At 42.3% G+C, this 22,205-nt stretch overlaps 1 protein-coding gene and 1 non-coding gene across 2 annotated transcripts in view; both read right to left on the bottom strand.

Moving 5' to 3' along the window:
- SEPSECS (Sep (O-phosphoserine) tRNA:Sec (selenocysteine) tRNA synthase) overlaps positions 1-22,205 on the bottom strand; it is a 55,858-nt gene that overhangs the window by 433 nt on the left and 33,220 nt on the right. The window contains exons 7-10 of the mRNA XM_020780421.3: positions 21,997-22,126; positions 21,792-21,883; positions 4,638-4,731; positions 682-772 (exon numbers count right to left, since the gene is read on the bottom strand). Of these exons, the coding sequence (XP_020636080.2) occupies positions 682-772; positions 4,638-4,731; positions 21,792-21,883; positions 21,997-22,126 (407 nt within the window). The remainder of the gene's footprint in view (positions 1-681; positions 773-4,637; positions 4,732-21,791; positions 21,884-21,996; positions 22,127-22,205) is intronic.
- Positions 1,507-1,670, bottom strand: LOC140707946 (U1 spliceosomal RNA). The gene has a single exon (XR_012088075.2). It is a non-coding gene; the product is annotated as a U1 spliceosomal RNA (small nuclear RNA).

Raw genomic sequence — 22,205 nt, 5'->3', positions numbered from 1 at the left:
CTCATACCAAAACCCAGCAGGAACAAATGCAGAATGTCTCATATTTGATCCCTATTTGTCCAAGGCTGGAAAAACTCCTACATGAAATCCTAAAAAGCTGCTACCAGTCAGAATTGGCAATATGGGCTAGATGGACTAACAGAGTGACACAGGGTGAAAGCCAGTTCTGGTAACTGAAAGGAAATGTAACCCATGAGGCCTGTAATTCTCCAGGTACCTGCTTGAGGATATACCACACTACAGTGGACCCTCTACTTACAGACGCCTCAGCTTACAGACTTTTCAAGTTACAGACTTCTCTGGCCGCAAAATTTACAGTAGGTTCGGCTTGCAGCCGGAGAATCGACCTACAGACCAGAAAAAAAAAAGCAAAATGGAACAAAAACAGCCGGTTACGGGATTAATCGGTTTTCAACGCATTGTAGGTCAATGGAACCTCGACCTACAGACTTTTCGACCTGCAGCCACAGTTCCAATACAGACTAATTCCGTAAGTAGAGGGTCCACTGTAAAGTCAATGGGACTTACTTTTGAGTAAAAATGCATAGGGTCAGGAAGCACAGGATCTCTGCCCTAACAGATTCTGCCCCTTTTGCAGTCATTTAGTGGCAAGAAGGCATTGTCCACAAAGATTTTGATTCACTGTATTTCTGAATTTCAGGCAATAACAAAAGCACTTACCTTGCTCCAGAAACTTGTCTGGTGAAAAGCATTGATCCAAGCTGTGTAACAGCTGCATCACTTTGTTCATCTAGCTCTTTGAGGGAAATTGCTGAAAGTATATGCACTATGTTAACCTTGAACTTCTTATATAATTATTGCTGACTACAAAACATGTTCTACCATGGCAATTTTTAAGTTTGGGAAGCATTACCTAAATTAAAAACCAGAATATATGGTTGCAGAATATATATAAAATCAAAGGCAAACAAAGCAAACACTTTTTAACTTGTGATGTTCCATATCTTAATACAGTGTCAGTGCAGATATCATATGTAAGATTTAACAAAAGCAGTTGAACAAGTTAATTAAAACAGCAGCAAAATCTGAAACGCAGAACAATAAATAAAAATGGAAAACCAAAGAAGTGTCACAGATTGAATTAATTTGTAGAAGCTTATGATAACTAGATTTCAAAAGAAAAAAAAATTTACAGAGTTCTACAAGGCAATGAGACGTTCCAAGAGAAACATACCGTATTTTTCGCTCCATAAGATGCAGTCCCCCCCCAAAAAAAAGTGGGGAAGAAAGTATGTGCGTCTTATGGAGCAAATACTATAAAAAAGGGTTCAGGCACCATCACCCAGAAGCCTCCCACCGCCATGCTGGGAAGCCTCTGAACTGGCACGAGAGGCTGCTTGCTGTGGCAGCCACATTAGACCTCACCATTCTGCCATCCTTGCTGGAATACCAGCAGGGCCAACAGGCCTATGGCAGCAAATTTAAATGGCAGAGGGCAGTGAAAACGGGCAAGGAATAAAGGGGAAAGAGTGATTCTAAAAAGACTAGGGGAAACCACAAATGCAGTCCCCCACTACCACAAATTAGGCAGTTGATTTTCCAACATTTAGGGAAATCACAGGGATTAGCACACCTAAAGTGCAATGGATGAGCCTTACCCTGGGAAAACCACTTTTATTATCATGGTATCTCCCCTGCCAGGTATGAGTTGGAGTGGCCCCTGCCCCTCCTACCCCCTTCTGTGTCCTGCCCCCCCAATGCATGGTGACCCCCGGCTGCACCTCCTGCTCAGAACAGGGCTGCACAGCCCCAGTCCTGCCAGAGGCCAAGAGAGATCCTCAGTGTTTTGGGGTGCTCCACAGGATGTTCCTCCCACAATCCTCCAGTGCACAGCTATTAGCATACCTAATGTGTGGGGAAGGCAGGGAAAGTGGGAAATTCAAACTTTCAGTTAGTGAAGAGGCTGCTTGTCTGCTTCCTTGCTAGTCCAAGCAGTTAGACAGCTGAGAGAGAGACCTGGGACTGCCTGGTATTGTCATTTTAAAATGTAAAATTTAGTTTAAAAGCTGCTTGTTTGGGGTTAAAACATATTTGGGTGAAAAGATGCTCCGTTTGAGTTGAAACCTGCTTGTGTAGAAATGTGCATACTTGCTTTAAAAGCTGCCTGGGAAGCCTTTCAGACCAACGCCGATCAGCTGTTAGGTGGGGAGAGGGAAGGAGTGGAGAAGAGCACAAAATGGCTGCTGGCTTTTAGCTGTTTGGTGCTCTTTTTCGGCTGTTAGGCACTGTGAAGAGCCGGGCTCAGTCTACAGTACCTGGTAAGTGAATTTCTTTTAATTTTTTAAAAAGTTTCTGACCTTTTTCCCCCATAAGAATGCATTAATTAATTTTCAATGCACTTCCAAGGGAAAATTTGGATTCAACTTGCAAACTTTTCAACTAGTTCTGGGCATCTAATAGAGAATGTATTTCCAAAGGGTGTTGCAGCAAGGAAACTAACTGTGCTTTATGAGCCAGAACACAAACTTGGCTGCTGATCACAAATTAACCCTGCATACACGGGAAAGCAAAATTCAGTCTTACTTTTAGTTGTTTTCAAGTCCTTATGGTTGTGGTATCTCTTTGATGTTTCTTAATCAGAACAGGGCCAGGAAGTCTCAGAGACAGTGCATAGTTATTTGGTTAGTGTTTTTGGAACAGATTTCTTGCCTGTAACACATACTACATTTGCTGATACAGTAGTTTGAAAATTAAGAAAGTCAAAATTCTTCGTGACTTCTAACTGGATTACAGTACCTGCTTCCTGATTTCAGCTACTATAGTTTGTATTCAGTTTTTTTTTTTTTTTGGCTCACCAAGAACATTGTTCCTGGCTTTGTCTTGAATAACCTGTTGTGCCTTGCATGCTATAAATGTTCAATCATGTCAGAAAACCGAAATTTGGTCTTATGCTGAGTATGTGCTACTGCTGGTGAATGGGATCAGGTTAAGCTTTGTGTTGCTGCTCTTTTGCATAACCTAAAGTAAATAAGGAAAACTAGCTGTTAAATAGTTTAATTCCACTATTTAACCTCCACACAACTAAAAGGGACCTCTCAATGCAGTGCCAAATCAGACAAACCATTTCTACCTTAGCATAGGTTTGAGCTGTAGTTGGCAGAGTTGCACAACAATCTAATCTGTCATCGAGACATTTCTATAAGCATGGGGAGGAGGTGGGTGAAAGGAAATGTAAAATATAGGGAGTGTGGTATAGGTCTTATCACTGGCTGATAATGGTCTATATGTACTTGACTTGAATTTATGGTACACAAATTTATGGTACATAAACTAGAGTACACAAACCTTTAGGTCTCTCCATTTGTTAATGACAGTGGTAATGGTTCTTAATGCCACTGTTGACTGCTGTTCACTTTACATGGTTCAAATGTTATTCTGTTATAGTTTATTAAATATTTTATTACACTATTTGGTTCAGAATATTTTTCCTGTGTTCTTCCTCTAAAAATTAGGTGCGTCTTAAGGTTAGGTGCATCATATGGAGCAAAAAATACGGTAATCCAAAACCATAGACTAATAAGGAAAAAATGTTCCAAACAATCACCTGCTTCAGCTCAGAAGGTGACAGGCTTGTACAACAGGGCCTCATATCAATGGATATGTTTGCAAAGAAGGAGGCATTTCAGAAAATATTTTGACCCCAGCTATCTAGGGCTCTAAAGATTAAAAAACAAAGCCTTGCAGCCAGCAGGCATCAAACAAAATAGTATTGAAACAAGATTGTCCATGCAATTAATTCCCATAAGGAATTTCACCACTGCATTTTGTACCATTTTCAGCTCCCTGATATTCTTCAAAATCAGCCCTACACAGACAGCACAGCAGCTGTTAATAGGAACAGTGCACACCTTGACCTTTGCTCTCCCAACAAACTTTCCTTGTATTCACAGTAATATATAGTATTAAGTACAGTGGTGCCTTGCAAGACGAGCGCTCCATTTTACGACGAAATCGCATAACGACTAAGTTTTTGCGATCACAAAAGCGATCGCAAAACAATGTTTCCTATGGGGGAATTTCACTTTGCGATGAGCGGTTCCCTGCTTTGGGAACCGATTATCACAAAACGATTTTCCTACATCTGATCGGCGGTTTCAAAATGGCTGCCGGGTAAAAAAATGGCCGCCCGCTGTTTTCTGGGATGGATTGCTCGCTGCATGGGCAGCGAAAATGGCCGCGCTATGGAGGATCTTCGCTGGACGGTGAGTTTCAAACCCAAAGGAACATATTAATTGGGGTTTAATGCGTTTCTATGGGCTTTTTAATTTCGCTTTATGATGTTTTCGTTCTACAGCGATTTCGCTGGAACGAATTAACATCGTAATGCGAGGCACCACTGTATGAGGAAGCAGTGCATGCAGGGCCACAGCACCTTTCAATGTCAAAATAGCTCAAGAGTGTTGCATAGTAATGGACAGTGATTCAATCACTACCATGCGCAGGCACTGCTCCCACATAATTACAAGCATAAAGTGGTCCAGAAACAGCCACACATTTGACCTATTTATCATATCAGAGCAAATCTGCTGCCACAGAGCAAATACAAAACAAGCTCTTCTCTTCATTATTGTAATTTCTTCTACAGAAGAACAATCATCCCATGATATTGTCATTACCTAAGGAGATAGGATTGTGAGGTGTATCCAGAAGTCTTTCATTGTAGACTTCTGCTAATTTCTTCATTTCACTTGAAAGATACGAAAACATTTCCTAGAGAAAGAATGAGAGAAGGATCAACTGCTTTTGTCTTACATGTTTTTTTACAAAATGTTTCATTCTTTCAATAATGCTAGCAAACATTTTGTATATAATAATTCAATTGGCGAGCTAAAACAAAACCAATAGCAAGCAGATCAAGGTATAAACAAGGTATAAACCTATAAACAAGTGCTCCAAGTAAGAACTGTTGACCATCCTCACAAGCAATATTCTTTTACAGCAGACCTGGGCAAAGTGCAGCCCTCCAGATGTTCCTGAATTGCAAATCCCAACATTACTCACTGTGTGGGCTAGGCCCAAATCTCCTCATTATTGACTGTGTGGGCTAGGAATTATGGGAGTTGCAGTTCAGCAATATCTGGAGGGCCGCATTTTGCCCACCCCTGTTTTACAGGCAATATTAGAGAGAGTATAATTGAAGACAGCAAACTCAAAATAGGGAAAGTGAAGAAGGAATTCCTGATAAGTAGAAAGTTCAAAACCAGCTTTCCAAACAATGCAATGACACAAAGAACTAAAGAAAGAGGCCAGGGAAAGTTTCCTCACAAAAGATCAGCACTATGACATTTGAAGAGCAGCCAATTACCCAACTCTCTTAAGGCCCTTGATCCTTCCTCAGCTCTCCTTCTCTCACAAATATCCCCCTGGATTTGGCACAGGCTTCTGCCCCTGCACTGGTCAATTTCCTCAGCAAGGCTAATCCTAGATGCAGCAACTTGCCCAGCTGGGCTATTATGGTAGTTACTTCACAGTAGTAAAATCAACTAATTTAAAGCCAGGTTATTTACAAAAACTGACTACATGTCTGTGGGTTGGCTGAAATGACACGGTGAAACAAGGAGAAATGAAACTGTAAATGCTTGTGATTTATTAGATGACCTGCATTTTATTTATTTATTTATTTATTTATTTATTTATTTATTTATTTATTTATTTATTTATTTATTTATTTTATTTTATTTTATTTTATTTTATTTTATTTTATTTTATTTTATTTTATTTTATTTTATTTATATCCTGCCTATCTGGTCAACTAAGGAATTATGTTTTCCCCATTTCAGTAAGCTTCTAGATCTTACAAACAGCCAGCTAAGCAGTTTGCTTTACAATAAATTAACAATACTTTGTACTAGGCAATACTTTGGTGGGGGTCAAATCCATAGCTAACCTCTATTTCAAAAGCCAGCTATTGTCAGAGGAATTTATGATGACTCCAAATACAAGTCTTACTTAAAAGAAATGTAAGCAATTCCATTGATTTTTCTGCATTGCTAGTACTATATTTAACTCAAATGCAAAAGACCTGTATCATACAGAAAAGTATTGAACAATGTATGCACCAAAATGTCAGCTGAATTTGCAGTGGTAGAAGAGATTAAAAAGCCAATGAAACAATACATTACGTGAGAACAACAACATGTTCAGGGGAAAAAATTAACCCCTCAAATGTGTGGATTAGCCTTTCAAAACTGACTTTTAATCAGTTCTATAATAGTATGTTCCAATACTCAGAAAACCAACTCACAAATGACAATTTTCTGTTTCACAAAAGGGAACACATTATTTCATGTTAATGTCTGGCACTTGTGCTAAACTATTTATGCAAGTGGGTTATTTGCACAAGCACTTTGCTAGCTCTCAAAACTGAAGCTATTCAGACCTCATGCAGAACCTTTGTTTGGTGTTAATGAGATTTGAGCTCTCACTTTCCTTCGCCTCATTCTTGTTCCCTTTGAGTACCAAGAGTAGAAATATTTGGTCCCATTTTGTAGCAGATGGTGAGTTTGCCGCAAACTCAGGAGTGGAGATTTCTAGTCTTGACACATGGGGGCAGAAGAGAAGGACTGAGTTCATATTCAAAATGTCAATTACATATTGCTGTCACAATCTTGTGAGACTCTCAAATCTCAGAAGAACATAGGACACTGCGTTCCTAAGAGTGGTTCAGATCCAAAGGAGACAATGTAAGGACATTTACGCTGTCATCTCAAGCAGCAACTTTTTTTTTTTTTTGCAATTTTTGCAAAGACGGCTCAAGAGTACTTTTAGTCTTGTGGTATCAGAGAAGGCTGAATATTTCAGTAGCCATTTTTGGAGGAATCACTCTCTGGCTGTTGCATATTTCAGACAGTAAAAGAAGGTATGGAATGGTGGATGAATATTACTGTTAAGGTTAGGACTTCCTAGCTAACTCATATGCCTGCTAGTTTCCCACCACATCTACCGTATTTTTCCCAATATAGACATCCCAAAGCATAAGACCCCCACTTTTCTAACCCAAAATTAGAAAATTTGCTTGCTGCTTTTTCCCTCCTTTTGCTAAGCTCCGTGGGGCTTAGGGAGTGGTGGGGAAAGAAGTGATCAAAGCATGGCAGGATCACTTTGATCTCTTCCCCCCTCCACTTGTTTTTGTTCTTTCCTCCCCTTGCTTCTGTGTATAAGATGACCCTCAATTTTTAGGCTAAAAAGTTTAGACAAAAGTACCGTATTTGCCAGCGCACAAGGCGACCGGCTGTATAAGACGACCCCCCCAACAGGAGGAGGAGGAAGAGGGGAAACGGGGGGTGGCGGGCGAGCGAGCGTGCGGCTGGCTCAGCGGTGCGGGGCAGCCCAGCGGAGGCTCAGGCATGGTAGCGAGAGGGCGAGGAAGAGCAAGAGGCTGAGGAGGAGGAAAAGGGAAACTGGCAGGGGGCGGGCGAGCGAGCGCACTGGCTAGGCAGCGAAAGGGAGAGGAAGAAGGCAAGAGGCTGAGGAAGAGGAAAAGGGAAATGGGCGGGCGAGTGAGCTGGCTAGGCAGCGAGAGGGAGAGGAAGAAGGCAAGAGGCTGAGGAGGAGGAGGAGGAAAAGGGAAACGGGCAGGGGGCGGGCGAGCGAGCGCGCTGGCTAGGCAGTGAGAGGGAGAGGAAGGCAAGAGGCTGAGGAAGAGGAGGAGGCCTGGCAGTGGGCTCTGGCCACTCAGGCATGGCAGGCTGTGCTTCCCTCCCTCCATACAGACCGACTGCCTGCCTGCCCGCCCGCCTTCCTCCCCAGCCAGCGCAGCCCCGTGTCATTCAGTGCACCCGGCGTACAAGATGACCCCCCCACTTGGAAACATGTTTTTTGGGCCCAAAAGTCATCTTGTACACCAGCAAATATGGTATAGCCTTATACAGTACATGGAAAATATGGTATCTGTCTATCTGAAAATCAGACATGGGGAAATTGTTGGAAAACCTCTACTACTTTCTCTTGTCATGCAAGAGGCACAAAAGGTGTGACCCTCTGAATGTTATTGGATTCCAATGCCCATCAGCCATCATAGTGAGAGATGGGAACTGCAGTCCAACCACAACAGGAAGGCTGTGTCTTCAGGCATAGGGCGTAAAAAGGATGAAATATTTTCCTTTACACCATGCCAAGATGGGGAAACCTAGCCTGGGTTATCTGGTTCTGCTGCAGAGATTACCCTCTACTTCGCAAGATACTGGCTGGGGTTTTTATTGATATGAACTCAAATAACCTGCAATAAGATTTGATGTGAGGATAAGGTAAGAAAAGAGGGGAAATTATTCTGCTGCTTTTTTTAATAGCCTGACTTCTTTTTTGAGTAGGTGTAGTGGAACCAATATAGAAAAGAGCACTCAATGTCAAGCTATAAATAGCTCCTGCTGAGAACATAATAGCTTTGCCTCAGCCGTCATAGAGCAAAAGGCAATAAACCAATGCTATTAAATTTTACCATTCAGGAACATGCACATTGAAAGTACACTACCTAAAAAAGGAGTGGTTCTTATTTCTATAACAAATGCAATAACAGAAACATGTTTAGAATGTTTAAAGAATCATATTGTGTTGATAGAGCAGAACTACGGTTTCAGTGGAGAACTGTTTTTTTGACTGAAATGATGAAATAGTGAACATTTTATACACTACAGAATTCATTATGGTATTATATAAAATAAGATTGCTTTTTAAAGGAAGACTTAATTCACTGAAAATACCTATCAAACAATGCAATTCAAAGCAATGCCTAATATTCCCCAATATTTATTTACTGTCATGCAAATTTATATCAAAATTTGCAAAAAATGTACACTTAAAGTGTGTATCTTTTTTAGAACAAAGATGATGCAATGAAGTTGGTTCTGTCTTTAAATGATCACGAACCCTTTCCAGAGAGCATCATCACGATCTTCCCATTTTCCAATAACCACCATACACTACTAGGACCTTTTTCAAAAAACTATGGCATAGTTTCTGCTTCTCTGTACATCAGGATGGGCAACATGTGCCTCCCATACACCCCCAGGGTCTCACACCATCTCTACATCTTACAATTTTTTAAAACAAAATTCAGGGAGAAAAAATTCCCTGAACTCCCCTTATGCCCCTAGGGGGTGTGGGAAGATATCTTTGCAATTCTGAAACCCCTCCCACACACCTACCACTCCAGATTGTACATCTAAATAATTATGCGCCTGCTAGAGGGCAAAAGGGAGCTTTTTCAGTTTTAAAAATCGTAAGAAAATGGCCAACATTAAAGATTTTATTAAAGGGCTGGGGTTTTGGAAAGAAATTTAGGGGGATAATGGACCAATTAGATGTGGAGATACCTCTGTAGTAATAGTTAATGGTGGGATGACAGAACATATAGCTCTAGGCCGAGGCACTAGACAAGGTTGCCCTCTTTCTCCAGTTGATTTGTTTGATTATTGAAATGTTAGCAAATGTAATAAGGAATGATGATTTAGCTGAAGGTATGGGGGAAATAATAAAAAAGATTAATTTATTCGCTGATGATTCCTTATTGACAGCGAAAAATCTGTTAGAAAGTATAGATAGAATTAAAATTCATTTGGAAAAATTGGAAAAATAACTGAAATAATGTTGTTTAATCATAATAAATCAGAACAAGATTTGTTGAGAAACATGATTTTAAGATATGTAAATCAGTTAAATACTTAGGTATAGATTTAGTAAAAATATTCAAAAAATGAAGGAATATAATTATAATAAATTAAAGGAATTAATTAAAAAGAAATTACAGGAATATAGTAATTTTAAACTTTCTTGGTTGATTGTATTGATAAAAATGAAAATTTTACCAAAAATTAATTTTTTATTTAGAACGTTGCCAATACAGTTAACAGAGGAGGATTTGAAATTTTGGCAAGGAATGATTAACAAGTATTAACAAGTATTGTAATGAAGGGAAGAGACCGAGAATAAATAAAAAGTATTGGTATAGAACAACAAATAAGGTGGTATAGGTTTACCAAATATAAAAATTATTATTTGGTTAATCAGTTGAGGTTTATTGGAGAAATTATATACAACCAAGAAAGGTTAATTTGGTGGAAGATGGAATCATCAGAATTACAAGTGGATATCAAAAAATATATATTTGGTATAATTAAAAATATATAAAATAATTGAAATTGATAACCCAGTTTTGAAGACTATGTTAAACGTCTGGTACAAGTATAGAAAGAATTTAGGTCCGTTTAACTCTCCATTAGGAGTAGTGACTGAAACAGAAAATTTTCCTGCCAATATGAAAGTTTATGCACAATTATTTAAAGAAAAAAGTGAGTAGATTAAAAGACTGGTTGTATAAAATGAGATTGAAAGATCAAATGAAACAAATCCTTCAGAAACCAACTTGTAATTTAAAAGTTAGGAGAGTTGAAAAAGAATAATTTTTATGAAATATGGAGCAGATTTTTGGAATATGTGTTAACAAGAGGAAAAGGGAAAGCTCCAAATCAAGAATCGATGCAATTCTGGAGAAGAGGACAATAAAAGAAGAAGAGGAATATAGATGGAGGAAGAAGATTACAGCAAGAGGTCCCATCTACGGTGGTGGGGAGCACAGTTAAATTGTATTTTGGTTTGTCTATTTTATGTTTATTTTATAGGAAATTAATTTTTTAAAAAAATATAAAACATTTTAAGAAAAGAAAATGGAGGCTCTAGATTGGAATAACTGTCCTCCTCCAAGGGCCAGACATGGGTGTGGGCACCCCTAAGACTTTTGCAGGTTTGCCCACCTTGGCTGATGGTTCTTACTTAAATGATAAGGCAAGTCACAACTCCTTCTCCTCACAGTATTAAAAATGGGAAGAACAGGTCAAAGCCTCTTCTGCAAACTCTTTTAATGCCTTTGGAGAAGTCCTCTTCTTAGCTTTTCTGCATGAGTCACTAATCTTCCTGAGCGTTCTATCTTAGAAATCCACCAAAATGACTCATGCAGGAATGAAACAGGCAGTCTCTTTTGAAGGTGGGTAATGCTGCTGCATTATTGCAGCAAGAGTGACCAACAGCTCCAATCATATCTGAGACAATCCTAGCAGAATTACATCCCCCTCTCCTAGAAGGAGAGAAGACCAGACTAACCTAGCAGGTGACCTTTGTGGGTGTCTGTGTACAGGCAAAATATAGTGGTTGGCAGGAGCCTTTGGTTATTATTGATGTTATTGTTCCCTAGACAGTTCATTGCTTAGAAATTACTGATCTGGCCTTTGTTTCCTGATATTTCTATACCAGCCAGAAATGAAGAGGCAGCACCATATTAGCAGGGCATTTTCAGCAACTAATGTATGGACAACAGTTTTTTTTTTAACTTTACAAAAAGTAATTGAACAATGCACTGAGGCATCAGGCATGAATGAAAGCACAGTCTATTTTCAGCAATAGCAAGTTACTTTGCTTCTATTTAATTACATACAAGAATAGCTCTACGGTTGCAAAAGATCCAAATTTAAAAATTACTTACGCAAGACTTGAGACATGCAAGAACTGAAGTAATGTGAATTGGACTAAGGTTCCTTAGATTAGCAAACCAAGAGATCTCACACAACACATTAGGGAGGGAAAAAAATCAATAATATGGTATTTGTTGATGTACTAGCAAAAAGAAAAGTCAATTATTAGAGTCCCACAAAGCCATTTCAACTTAGACCATGAAAATTATGCACACAAAATGTTGCTATTATCATCATTTTAAAGCTTTTCTTCCTGCCTCTCCTGACTATACAGTGGTGTCCCGCATAGCAACGTTAATCCGTTCCAGGATTAATGTCGCTATCCAGAAACATCGCTATGTGGGGAGGAAAACTCCATAGGAACTTATTAAACTCCATTTAATGCGTTCCTATTGGGGAAAAACTCACCGCTATGCAGGGAATCCTCCATCCGGCCACCATTTTCGCTGCCCGGTAAGCGAGGAATCTGGGCCAAAACACAGCGGGCGGCCATTTTGCCAGCTTCCCTGCTCCAGCCCCTCCCCCTCCCCACCTTACAGCTGATCCGCGGTGCTCTTTGAAGCTTCCCCAGCAGCTAAATAAACAGTGAAAATGCACTGGGGAAGCCTCTGATAGCCGTGCTTTGCCGGGGTGGGTGGGGTTGGGTGGGGGGTGGCAGGGACAGGCCCGCCACCCCCTCGCTTCAGAGGTGCATTTTCATTGCTGTAAAAAGCCCCAGGAGGCTTCCAAAAGCGGCGCTTTGCCGGGGTGGGGGTGGGGGTGGGGGGGTGGTAGGGACAGGCCCACCACCCCCACCCCCTCACACCACTTTCAGAAGCTTCCTGGGGCTTTTTACAGCAGTGAAAATGCACCTCTGAAAACGGCGCTTTGCCGTGGGGGACGCAAGGGGTGGCGGCGGCGGGGTGGCGGGCCTCTCCCTGCCACCCCCCCACCTACTCCCCCCCACCCCACCCCGGCAAAGCGTGGCTTTCAGAGGCTTCCCCAGTGCATTTTCACTGCCTATTTAGCTGCTGCGGATCAGTTGTAAGGTGGGGAGGGGGAGGGGCTGGAGCAGGGAAGCTGGCTCCCAGCTCTTTTGTGGGATGATCGCTTCCCCCCCTCATCGCAAGCTGTGCAAAAATGGGGCATTTGTGATGGGGGGAAGCCATCATTGCAAAGCGATTTTTCCCTATAGGGAACATCGCAATGCGATGGCAAAAGCAATGGCAAAATCTTCATCGCTATGAGGATTCCTCGTTAAACGGGGCACCCGTTAAGCGAGGCACCACTGTATTTTGATCTGAAACATAAAGTAAGGTTCCTGTTGCCCTAGCTTCGTTAGTTCCATAAAGCTCTCTCTTTTACAAGACCCTTCGAAGACAACTGTGGCGTTCACCCTTATTATGTTAAATAAGTCATGCATTATTCATGTTTTGTGCTGGTGTGGTTGAGAGGTGGGACCACTAGAGATGTTGAAGGGCGGAGACAGAGAGAAGGAGATAGTTTACAGTCTGGATCTGAGTTTGGAGAGAGAGAGAGAGGGAGTTAGTTTGGGAATCTGAGGAGTGATTAGTCTGAGGAGTGAATAGTAACCTGTAATATAGAAGATAGTTATTGATGCTTGATGAACCTGAAGAAGATACTAATGAAATATTAAAGAAACATCTGTAATCAATAAACCTGTTTTATTCAAAAAACAGTGATGAATGGACCTTCGTCTTTCCTAAGAAAAGTACATTGATAAAGAAATCAACTGGTGGCAGCGTGTGAAAAGGTATTTTTGTTTTGGTTTGCCTTCGTGTGCTCTCTGTGTTTTGGGGAGAGAAACGGGGGCCATGAGGGGCAAATGTCACAACAACATTCTTTTCTACTCCTTGCAATACTCTGCCCATCAGCCTAGTCTTCACTTGCCATCAGTGTCAATTAGCACTTGAATCATCAGATTCAAGGGGTAAAGTTCTTCTGGACCGTACATCTCTAGGAGCAAGGATGTGTGCGTGCAAGTGTCAGGAGGCGTTTGTACTTTTCTAGGATTCTGCTGAGAGCAAGAACATACAAAGTTAGTCTGGGAGCAGAAAGAGTCTACTCTAGCATTCTCCAAATTCACTAACTTTCTATGCTCAGGGGTTCTTTTATTATGCATTCCAAGAACTACTCAGTCAGCTAATTTCCCCGCTCCAATAATCTGAAGTGATATAGGGAAAGGAATCAAAGAAAAAAAAACTGATTCTGATGATTTAAGTGAAAAAGGCATAACAGGCATGTAAATAGGTCATATACAAGTAATTTGCAACAAACTATAATGGGATTAAAAAGACAGACACAAAGGGTGCAGACTTAACACTGAATTTCTGACCTTAGTTCTTGCAGTTCCTGGAGTTCAAGGGCTTTGAAGTATGATTAATGAGTTGTTGACAAAATGATCCCTCTGGAGCTTCAAGTCCAAAGCAATATTAACAGTTATCGCCTCTGCTCCAGTTCAAGATAGGATGTTGCACTGAGACTGCACTTGTGGCCATGTTTGACGATTTTTAGCAAACAATCAATAGGGGAAATTGCACACTACTGATCTTATTGAGTCTGGTGGCAGCCTCATTCATCATGGATGGCAAAGGCATCTCAACTGTAGGGATGTGGTGACTGCCTGCAGGAACATTCCAGAATTATTTTACTCATTTCTGGGACAGGAATCGCCAAGGATGCTGTTGGATAACAGCTTGAAATGCCTTCAGGACCTTCCTTGCTGGGTTCTATTTCCCAGCTCCATTCTGATCAAAGAGTAGGAAAGGGCCTATAAGGCCATTGAGTCTGATCCCCTATTCAATGCAGAAATCCAAATCAAAGTGTATCTGACAGATGGATGCCCAACTTTCTCTTGGATGCCTCCAGAACTGGAGTGCTCACCACTTCCTGAGGTAACTGGTTTCATTGTCATACTGCCTAACAGTTACAAAGTTTCCTGATATTCAGCTTAAATCTGGTTTCCTGTAATATGAACTAATTATCATATGACCTCCACTCCACGATTATTGAGACCAGATCTTGCACCATCTTTCAAATATTTGAAAAGTGCTATCAAATCACCCCCAGTCTTCTCCTCTCAAGGCTAAACATGCCAAGTTATTTCAGCCTTTCTTTATAGGGCTTGGTTTCCAGTCCCTGATCATCCTTGCCACCCTCCTCTGAACTTGCTCCAGTTTGTAGGCATCCTTACTGATATATGGTATCCAGAACTGGACACAATATCAAGCTGAGGCCAAATCAAACAAAGGGGAATTAATATTTTATGGTATTTGAAGACTTCACTAAAATTTAAAAATAGTATTTGCCCTTTTTTGCAGCTACATCACATTCAACTTGTGATCTACAACAATTCCAAGATCCTTCTCACTCATGATATTACTGAGTCAAGTATCCCCCACCTTGTAGCTGTGTGTTTGGTTTTTCCTCCTAGATATAGAAGAGAGGTTACTTACCTGTAACTCTGGTTCTTTGAGTGGTCATCTGTGACTTCACACAAATGGGTTTCATTGCACCTGTGCAGTGACTCTCAGAAACTTCTAGACCTTGTCCATTAGGACCTTCCTCCCATCGCGCTTGCCTCGTCCATAGCACAAAGTGCCTCATTTCCATAGAACAGTAGGCCGCTGCCCCAGCATGCAATAGGCATATGTGACAGACAGAAGGGAGGTTGGGCGGGCAGTGGTAATTCACAAATGACCACTTGAAGAGCCGGAGTTACAGGTAAGTAACCTCTCTTTCTTCTTCATGGTCTCTGTGAATGAACACAGGAAGTGGGATGTCACGATAAAGCAAGAGCATCCGCCTTGACCCAGACATCTAGTAGATAATGGGTGGCAAAAGTGGAGGGCAAAGCCCAAGTGGCTGCTTTGCATTCATCAGCAAAATCCACTCCTCGAAGGAATGCTGTGGATGTCACTATGGCTCTTGTACAGTGTGCCCGAACTGGGCATGGTAAGGGTTCGTGGGCCAGGTCATATGCCAGATGAACTGGTGCGACCATTGGGGAGTAGGTGGCTTGGATGGATGACAAATATTTTGTAGTCCGCATAGAAATCGTTTGAGTGTGGCGTGTCTGAAGAAGGATGCAGAATCAACATTCAGAGGTTGATGAGCGACTATTGCTGCAATATAAACCTTCAGAGTGCAATGTGAGAGACCACGCTCGAAAAGGTGAAGAAGGAAGTCCAGAACAGTACCCAGTGTTAGAAAGAGGTATAGGAGACTCGGGTTGCAGGTGACCATGAAGGCATCACCCATTGACTGTGGACTTAATCTTGCTCTGGAGCAGTAGTGGGGGCATTTTGCATTGGTAGGGGAGGGAAATACATTCATCTGTGGGGTGCCCCAACACAGGAGGTAAAACATATCGTCGTCCAGAAACCACTCATGACTGCATGTATGGAGTCCGCTGAGGTAATCTGCAAGGCCATTGTCTTCCGTGGAAATATGGACTGCAATCAGATAAATGTGGTGGTCATAGCACCATTCCCACAGTTGTACTATCAGATAGAGGAGAGAGAGGGAGGGTGTTCCTCTTTGCTTATTAATATAAAGCAGGACTGTAGTGTTGTCGGTAGCTACCTGAACTCCACATCCTGTGAGGAGGCTTTCAAATGCACAGAAAGCTTTGATGACTACAAGAAGCTCTAAATGACTGATGTGAAGCCCCGCCTCCAAGGGAGACCACAGGCCGTGTATGGTTACATTTTTGCAGTGGGCCCCCCAGCCCATAGGGCTAGCATCCATGGTGACCTGGACAGCCAGCCATATAGGCAGAATGGTCTGCCTATATGGAGATTGTAAGTGTTGCTCCGCCAAGTAAGCTGGGATGCTAGTTCTTTTGTAATTGTGGGAAGTTTGGATGGATGGTGAACCATGGGGTTGAACAGGGTAAGATACCATGCCTGGAGTGATCGCATCTTGAGGCAACCGTGTTGAATAGCTGCAGCGGTAGAAGCCATTAGGCCTAAGAGATGTTGGGCGAGGTGTGCTGTGACGGTTGCATTAGTAGGAAAAATCGTAGGAGAGAGCTAAGATTTGTTTGTCTCTGCTTTGACAGGAAAGTTCTGCCTTGAATCGAGTCGACTACTGCTCCTATGTACATGGCCTGTTGGGAGGGCTCGAGCATCGATTTGGACAGATTGGTTTGAAGGCCCAAATTTGATAGAAGGGACAGTCAGATTGACATCATGACATGTTTTGGCATGAGATGGGGAATACTAGAAACCAGTCGTCCACCCTAGAAACAGGAAGTCAGTGATGTCTCAGAGACAGACAGACGCTTGAGAGTGTTTGGCGTTGTGAAAGACTGTAGATTTCTTTTTCTTCTGGTACCAAGGTTGATTTCGGTGTCAACACGCTAGAGTGGGTTGAAGTGGGCTTTGACACTGATGCTGAAGGCTTCAGTTTAGATGTCTGTTTAGCCTTCTTAGTGGAGTGAATCAGAGAGTTTGAAAGATAGGTGAGGCCTCTGTAGTTTGGGCCTGGTTTGATTCCATGGTCAAGCACAAAGGCGGTTGAAGAGATTTTTCCCAGAGGAAAGATCTTAGCCACTGGAAGTGAAGTTTAAGCGCTGGCTTTTCAAATTTTTACAGGCCTGACATGAAGTAGTTTGGTGTGCCTCACCCGAGTAGAAGAGGCACTGGGAAATGCCCATCAGATATAATTATATTATTTGGGCAAGACTCACATTGCTGAAGGGGCCTGAAGAGACCATAAAAGAGCAGAGGGCCCAGGTGGAAAAGGGCGGGGAAAAGATAAGGTTACTTACCTGTAACCATAGTTCTTCGAGTGGTCCTCTGTGAATTCACACATATAAGTGTTGTTTGCACCTGCGCTGACATTCTCAGAAGATTCTAGAGCTGAAAGTAACAATTTAGCAGCAAAAAAGCAACTGAGGCACTCTGTGCCATGGGCAGGGCAAGCGTGACGGGAGGGAGGTCCTAATGGACACATGTCAAAGCTCTAGAACAGGGGTGTCCAACCTTTCACCTTCCCTGGGCCACATTAGAAGATGAAAATTTGGTTTGGGCCGCACATAAATTTTTTGGGGGCCACATGGGGGGCAGCCCTAGCCGTCCTCTGCAGCCCCGCTCCAAGCGCGCTTACCAGCAGCTGCGATCTCAGATAGCAGAGGCTGCCAGCTTTGACTCCAGTGGCTTTAAGGGGCCGGGAGGGGGTCCACCTATTGACGGGGACAGCACAATGCAGTCACACAGCCCCCCTCTCCCCTCCCCTCCCGCTCCTTCCTTCCCTCTCTCCCCCTCTACTGTTGTGACATGCCCCGGCCACATTCCAGCCGCAAGCACCAGCAGTGTAACTTGAAACTTTGGAATTTCTTTAAAAATAAAAAATTGCACTGGGCCGCATGACAAGCCGCCCTGTGCCGCATGCGGCCCATGGCCCGCAGGTTGGACAAGCCTGCTCTAGAAGTTTCCGAGAGCTTCTGTGCAGGAGCAATGAAGCCAACTTGTGTGCATTCACAGAGACCACGAAGAAAAAACCTGGCACTTATCCCTATTTGATACCATTCTACTGTTTTCGGTCCTTTGCTTGCATCTATCAAAATCTTTTTGAATTTTGTTTCTGTCTTCCAAGGTATTAGCTATTCCACCCAATTTTGTGTCATCTGCAGGTTTGATAAATACTCCCTGCACTCCCTCATCCAAGTCATTAACATAAATGTTGAAGAGTATTGGGCCCAGGACTAAGCCTGTGGTACACCACTTTTTATTTCCTCCCAGTTTGAGAAAGATCTGTTGTTAACCACTCCAAGCACGATTCTGAAACCAACCGTGTCTCTACCTGACAGTTGCTCTATCAAGCGCCAAGCTAACCTGATTCGCTTGCTGAAGTCAAGATACATTACTTCATGAGGGTGAACTTAATCTAGACAAGACGGAGTTGTTCCTGGTCAGTCAAAAGGCAAAGTAAGGAACAGAGATGGATGGAGTTATACTCCCTTTGTTAACACAGATGTGCAGCTTGGAGTTGTTCCTTGGTTCTTCTCTGAGTCCAGGTGCCCAGGTTTAACTAGTGGCTAGGAGTGACTTTGCATAGTCAAAACTAGTAGGGCAGCTTCACCTGTTCCTGGAGAGCTCTGATCATGGTGATACATGCCTTAGGTACAGTATATCACAGAAGTAAGTACACTCCCTCACATTTCATAAATATTTTAGTACACCTTTTCATGTGTCAACACTGAAGAAATGACACTTTTCTACAATGTAAAGCAGTGAGTATACAGTTTCTGTAACAGTGTAAATGTGCTGTCTTCTCAAAATAACGCAACACACAGCCATTAATGTCTAAACCGCTGGCAACAAAAGTGAGTACACCCCTGACAATGTCCAAATTGGGCCCAAATAGACGTTTTCCCACCTTGGTGTCATGAGACCTGTTAGTATCACAAGTCTCAGGTGTGAAGAGGAAGCAGGTGTTATCACGATCACTCTCTCAGATTGGTCACTGCAAGTTCCACATGGCACCTCATGGTGATAAACTATCTGAGGATCTGAAAAAACAAATTGTTGTTCTACATAAAGATGGCCTAGGCTGTAAGATTGCCAAAACCCTGAAACTGAGTTGCAGCATGGTGGCCAAGACCATACAGCGGTTTAACAGGACAGGTTCCACTCAGAACAGGCCTCGCCATGGTCGACCAAAGAAGCTGAGTGCCCGTGCTCAGCGTCATATCCAGAGGCTGACTTTGGGAAATCGATGTATGAGTGCTGCCAGCATTGCTGCAGAGGTTGAAGGGGTGCGGGGTCAACCTGTCAGTGCTCAGACCATATGCTGTACACTACATCAAATTGGTCTCCAGGGCTGTCATCCCAGAAGGAAGCCTCTTCTAAAGATGATGCACAAGAAAACCCGTATACTTTTTGCTGCAGACAAGCACACTAAGGACATGCATTTCTGGAACCATGTCCTGTGGTCAGATGAGACCAAGATAAATTTATTTGGTTCAGATGGTGTCAAGCGTGCGTGGTGGCAATTAGGTGAGGAGTACAAAGACAAGTGTGTTGTGCCTACAGTCAAGCATGGTGGTGGGAGTGTCATGGTCTGGGGCTGTATGAATGCTGCCGGCACTGGAGAGCTACAGTTGATTGAGGGAACCATGAATGCCAACATGTACTGTGACATACTGAAGCAGAGCATGATCCACTCCCTTTGGAGACTGGGCCACAGGGCAGTATTCCAACATGATAACAACCCCAAACACACCTCCAAAATGACCACTGCCTTCCTAAAGAAACTGAGGGTGATGGACTGGCCAAGCATGTCTCCAGACCTAAACCCTATTGAGCATCTGTAGGGCATCCTGAAATGGAAGGTGGAGGTGCGCAAGGTCTCTAACATCCACCAGCTCTGTGATGTTGTCATGGAGGAGTGGAAGAAGACTTCAGTGGCAACCTGTGAACTCTATGCCCAAGAGGGTTAAGGCAGTGCTGGAAAATAATGGTGGCAACACAAAAGATTGACACTTTGTGCCCAATTTGGACATTGTCACTTAGAGTTGTACTCACTTTTGTGCCAGAGGTTTAGACATTAATGGCTGTGTTGCGTTATTTTGAGGGGACAGCACATTTACACTGTTATACAAGCTGTATACTTGCTGCTTTACATTGTAGCCAAGTGTCATTTCTTCAGTGTTGACACATGAAAAGGTGTACTAAAATATTTATGAAATGTGAGGGAGTGTACTTACTTCTGTGATATACTGTACCTAAGGCATGTATCACCATGATCAGAGCTCTCCAGGAACAGGTGAAGCTGCCCTAAATGTGAGGGGGTGTACTCACTTCTGTGGTATACTGTACATAATGGTTGGATTACTATAATACAGTGTACATCGTGCTGCCTTTGCAAAGTGTTCAGAACGTTCAGGATTACTATAACACAGCTGTAGCGTTCTCCATTTATTAGATCTATGGTTCTTCCTGTTTTATGTAATAGTTAATGAATATTCATGTTGCTGAGAGGCGGAGCCAAGAGAGATGCTATAAGAGGCGGAGTCAGAAGTCAGTTTAAGTCAGATTGAGTCAGTTAGAGAAATGTAAGAGTCTGGCAGGAGAGAAAAGCCAGACAGAGTAATAGTGTGTGTAGTTTGGGAAATTTAGGTGTGATTAACTACTGAAGATATTTATGAATCTCTGTAATCAATAAACCAGATTTTTATTTAAAAGAACTTGAAGTGTGGACCTGAATCTATCTGAAGTAATGGTGGTTTAGAGATCACCTGGTGGCAGCAAGTGAAAAGAGTGAGGTTGGTTTACCTTCGTGTGCTCTGAGGCTTGAAGGTCAAGCAAGGGGCACGAGGGTGGACGCCACAACAGTGTACATGGGGCTGCCTTTGCAAAGTGTTCAGAACATTCAGGGTGTCCAAAAAGCTGCAACCAGATTACTGACTGGGGCTGGTTACAGGGATTACTTAACACCCACACCCCCAAACCCCCATTACAGCAGCTCCACTGGCTGCCAATCCATTTCCAGTCACAATTCAAAGTGCTGGTTGTAACCTATAAAATCCTAAATGGCTGGGGTCCAACCTATCTCAAGGATTATGTCTCCTTTTATGAGCCTGCTTGGTTAGTAAGATCATCAGGGAAGCCACTTCTTCTGGTCTCACTACCTTCATAAGTGCATTTGGTGGAGAAATGGGAGACGGCCTTCTCTATCTATGCTCTCAGACTCTGGAATTCCCTCCCATGGGAAGCCAGGCTGGCCCCATCTTTGCTGTCCTTTCACAAGCAGATGAAGACCTTTCTCACCAGGCTGGCTTTCCCTTAGTGACTGGCTGTCTGAAAAGGGTTTTTAAATGGATTATTGTGCCTTGTTGCTTTTAAGTGTTTTTAGTATTGATTTATTTACCATTTTTTTTAGATTTTAAATATTGTCACTTTAATGATGTAAATTTAATAAGCATCACCTGCATCTCCTGTTTTTAAGGAGAAAGGTGGTGTAAATGTATTTTAAATAAAATAAATAACAGAGCCATGCTAGTTGGGGATTTCTGGAATTACATTGCACTGCACCAAGTTGCTGCAGAGGTAAAATTAGAGAATCCTAGGCTCAAAGGTCCAAAACCACAGTGAGAAGGGATGCTGAAGAAGTCAGAAATGCCTTGGGAAAACAGAGGTTGACTGGTAGTCCAATACATCAAAGAAGAAGGGCTTCAGCCTGAGCTAAAGCACTTTAGGCTGGACACAAACCTTCTGCTGCTGAATATAGCAGTGAAAGCTACACAAGTGTTTGCTACAATTTAAGATTGTAATCTGCCACCAGTTAATATTGAAATATTACCTTTCTTTCTTTTAGCAGCTGTTGGTACCCCTTTGTGCCCAAGGTCAGCAGTGTAATGAGAACATCTAATGAAGGAGAAGCCGATGCTCTTCCTGGGAGGGAAAAAATAAGATATCAATCAGTTCTCTTCTTACAGAGCAGAATAAGCTATTTCATTTCTTTCAGAGCTATTTCCTGAAGAAAAACAAATTTAAAAGCTAGGTACCTGGGTACATTTTGCTGATCTCTTGTATGAAGGAGCCATTGAAGCCAGCAATGACAGCACCACCTACTGGAACCATAAAATTTTTGTCCAAGCTTTGCACAAAAGCATCTATTCTGCCTCTTCTTGCTCCCTAACAAGAGAGAATCAAGATGAGAACCAAGGTGATCCTGCCTCCATTTATATAATAAGCATAGCATTGGTTCTTAAGA

Source organism: Pogona vitticeps, chromosome 5, assembly GCF_051106095.1.
Source record: "Pogona vitticeps strain Pit_001003342236 chromosome 5, PviZW2.1, whole genome shotgun sequence".
NCBI lineage: Eukaryota > Metazoa > Chordata > Lepidosauria > Squamata > Agamidae > Pogona > Pogona vitticeps.
This window is presented reverse-complemented; position numbering and strand designations above follow the sequence as displayed.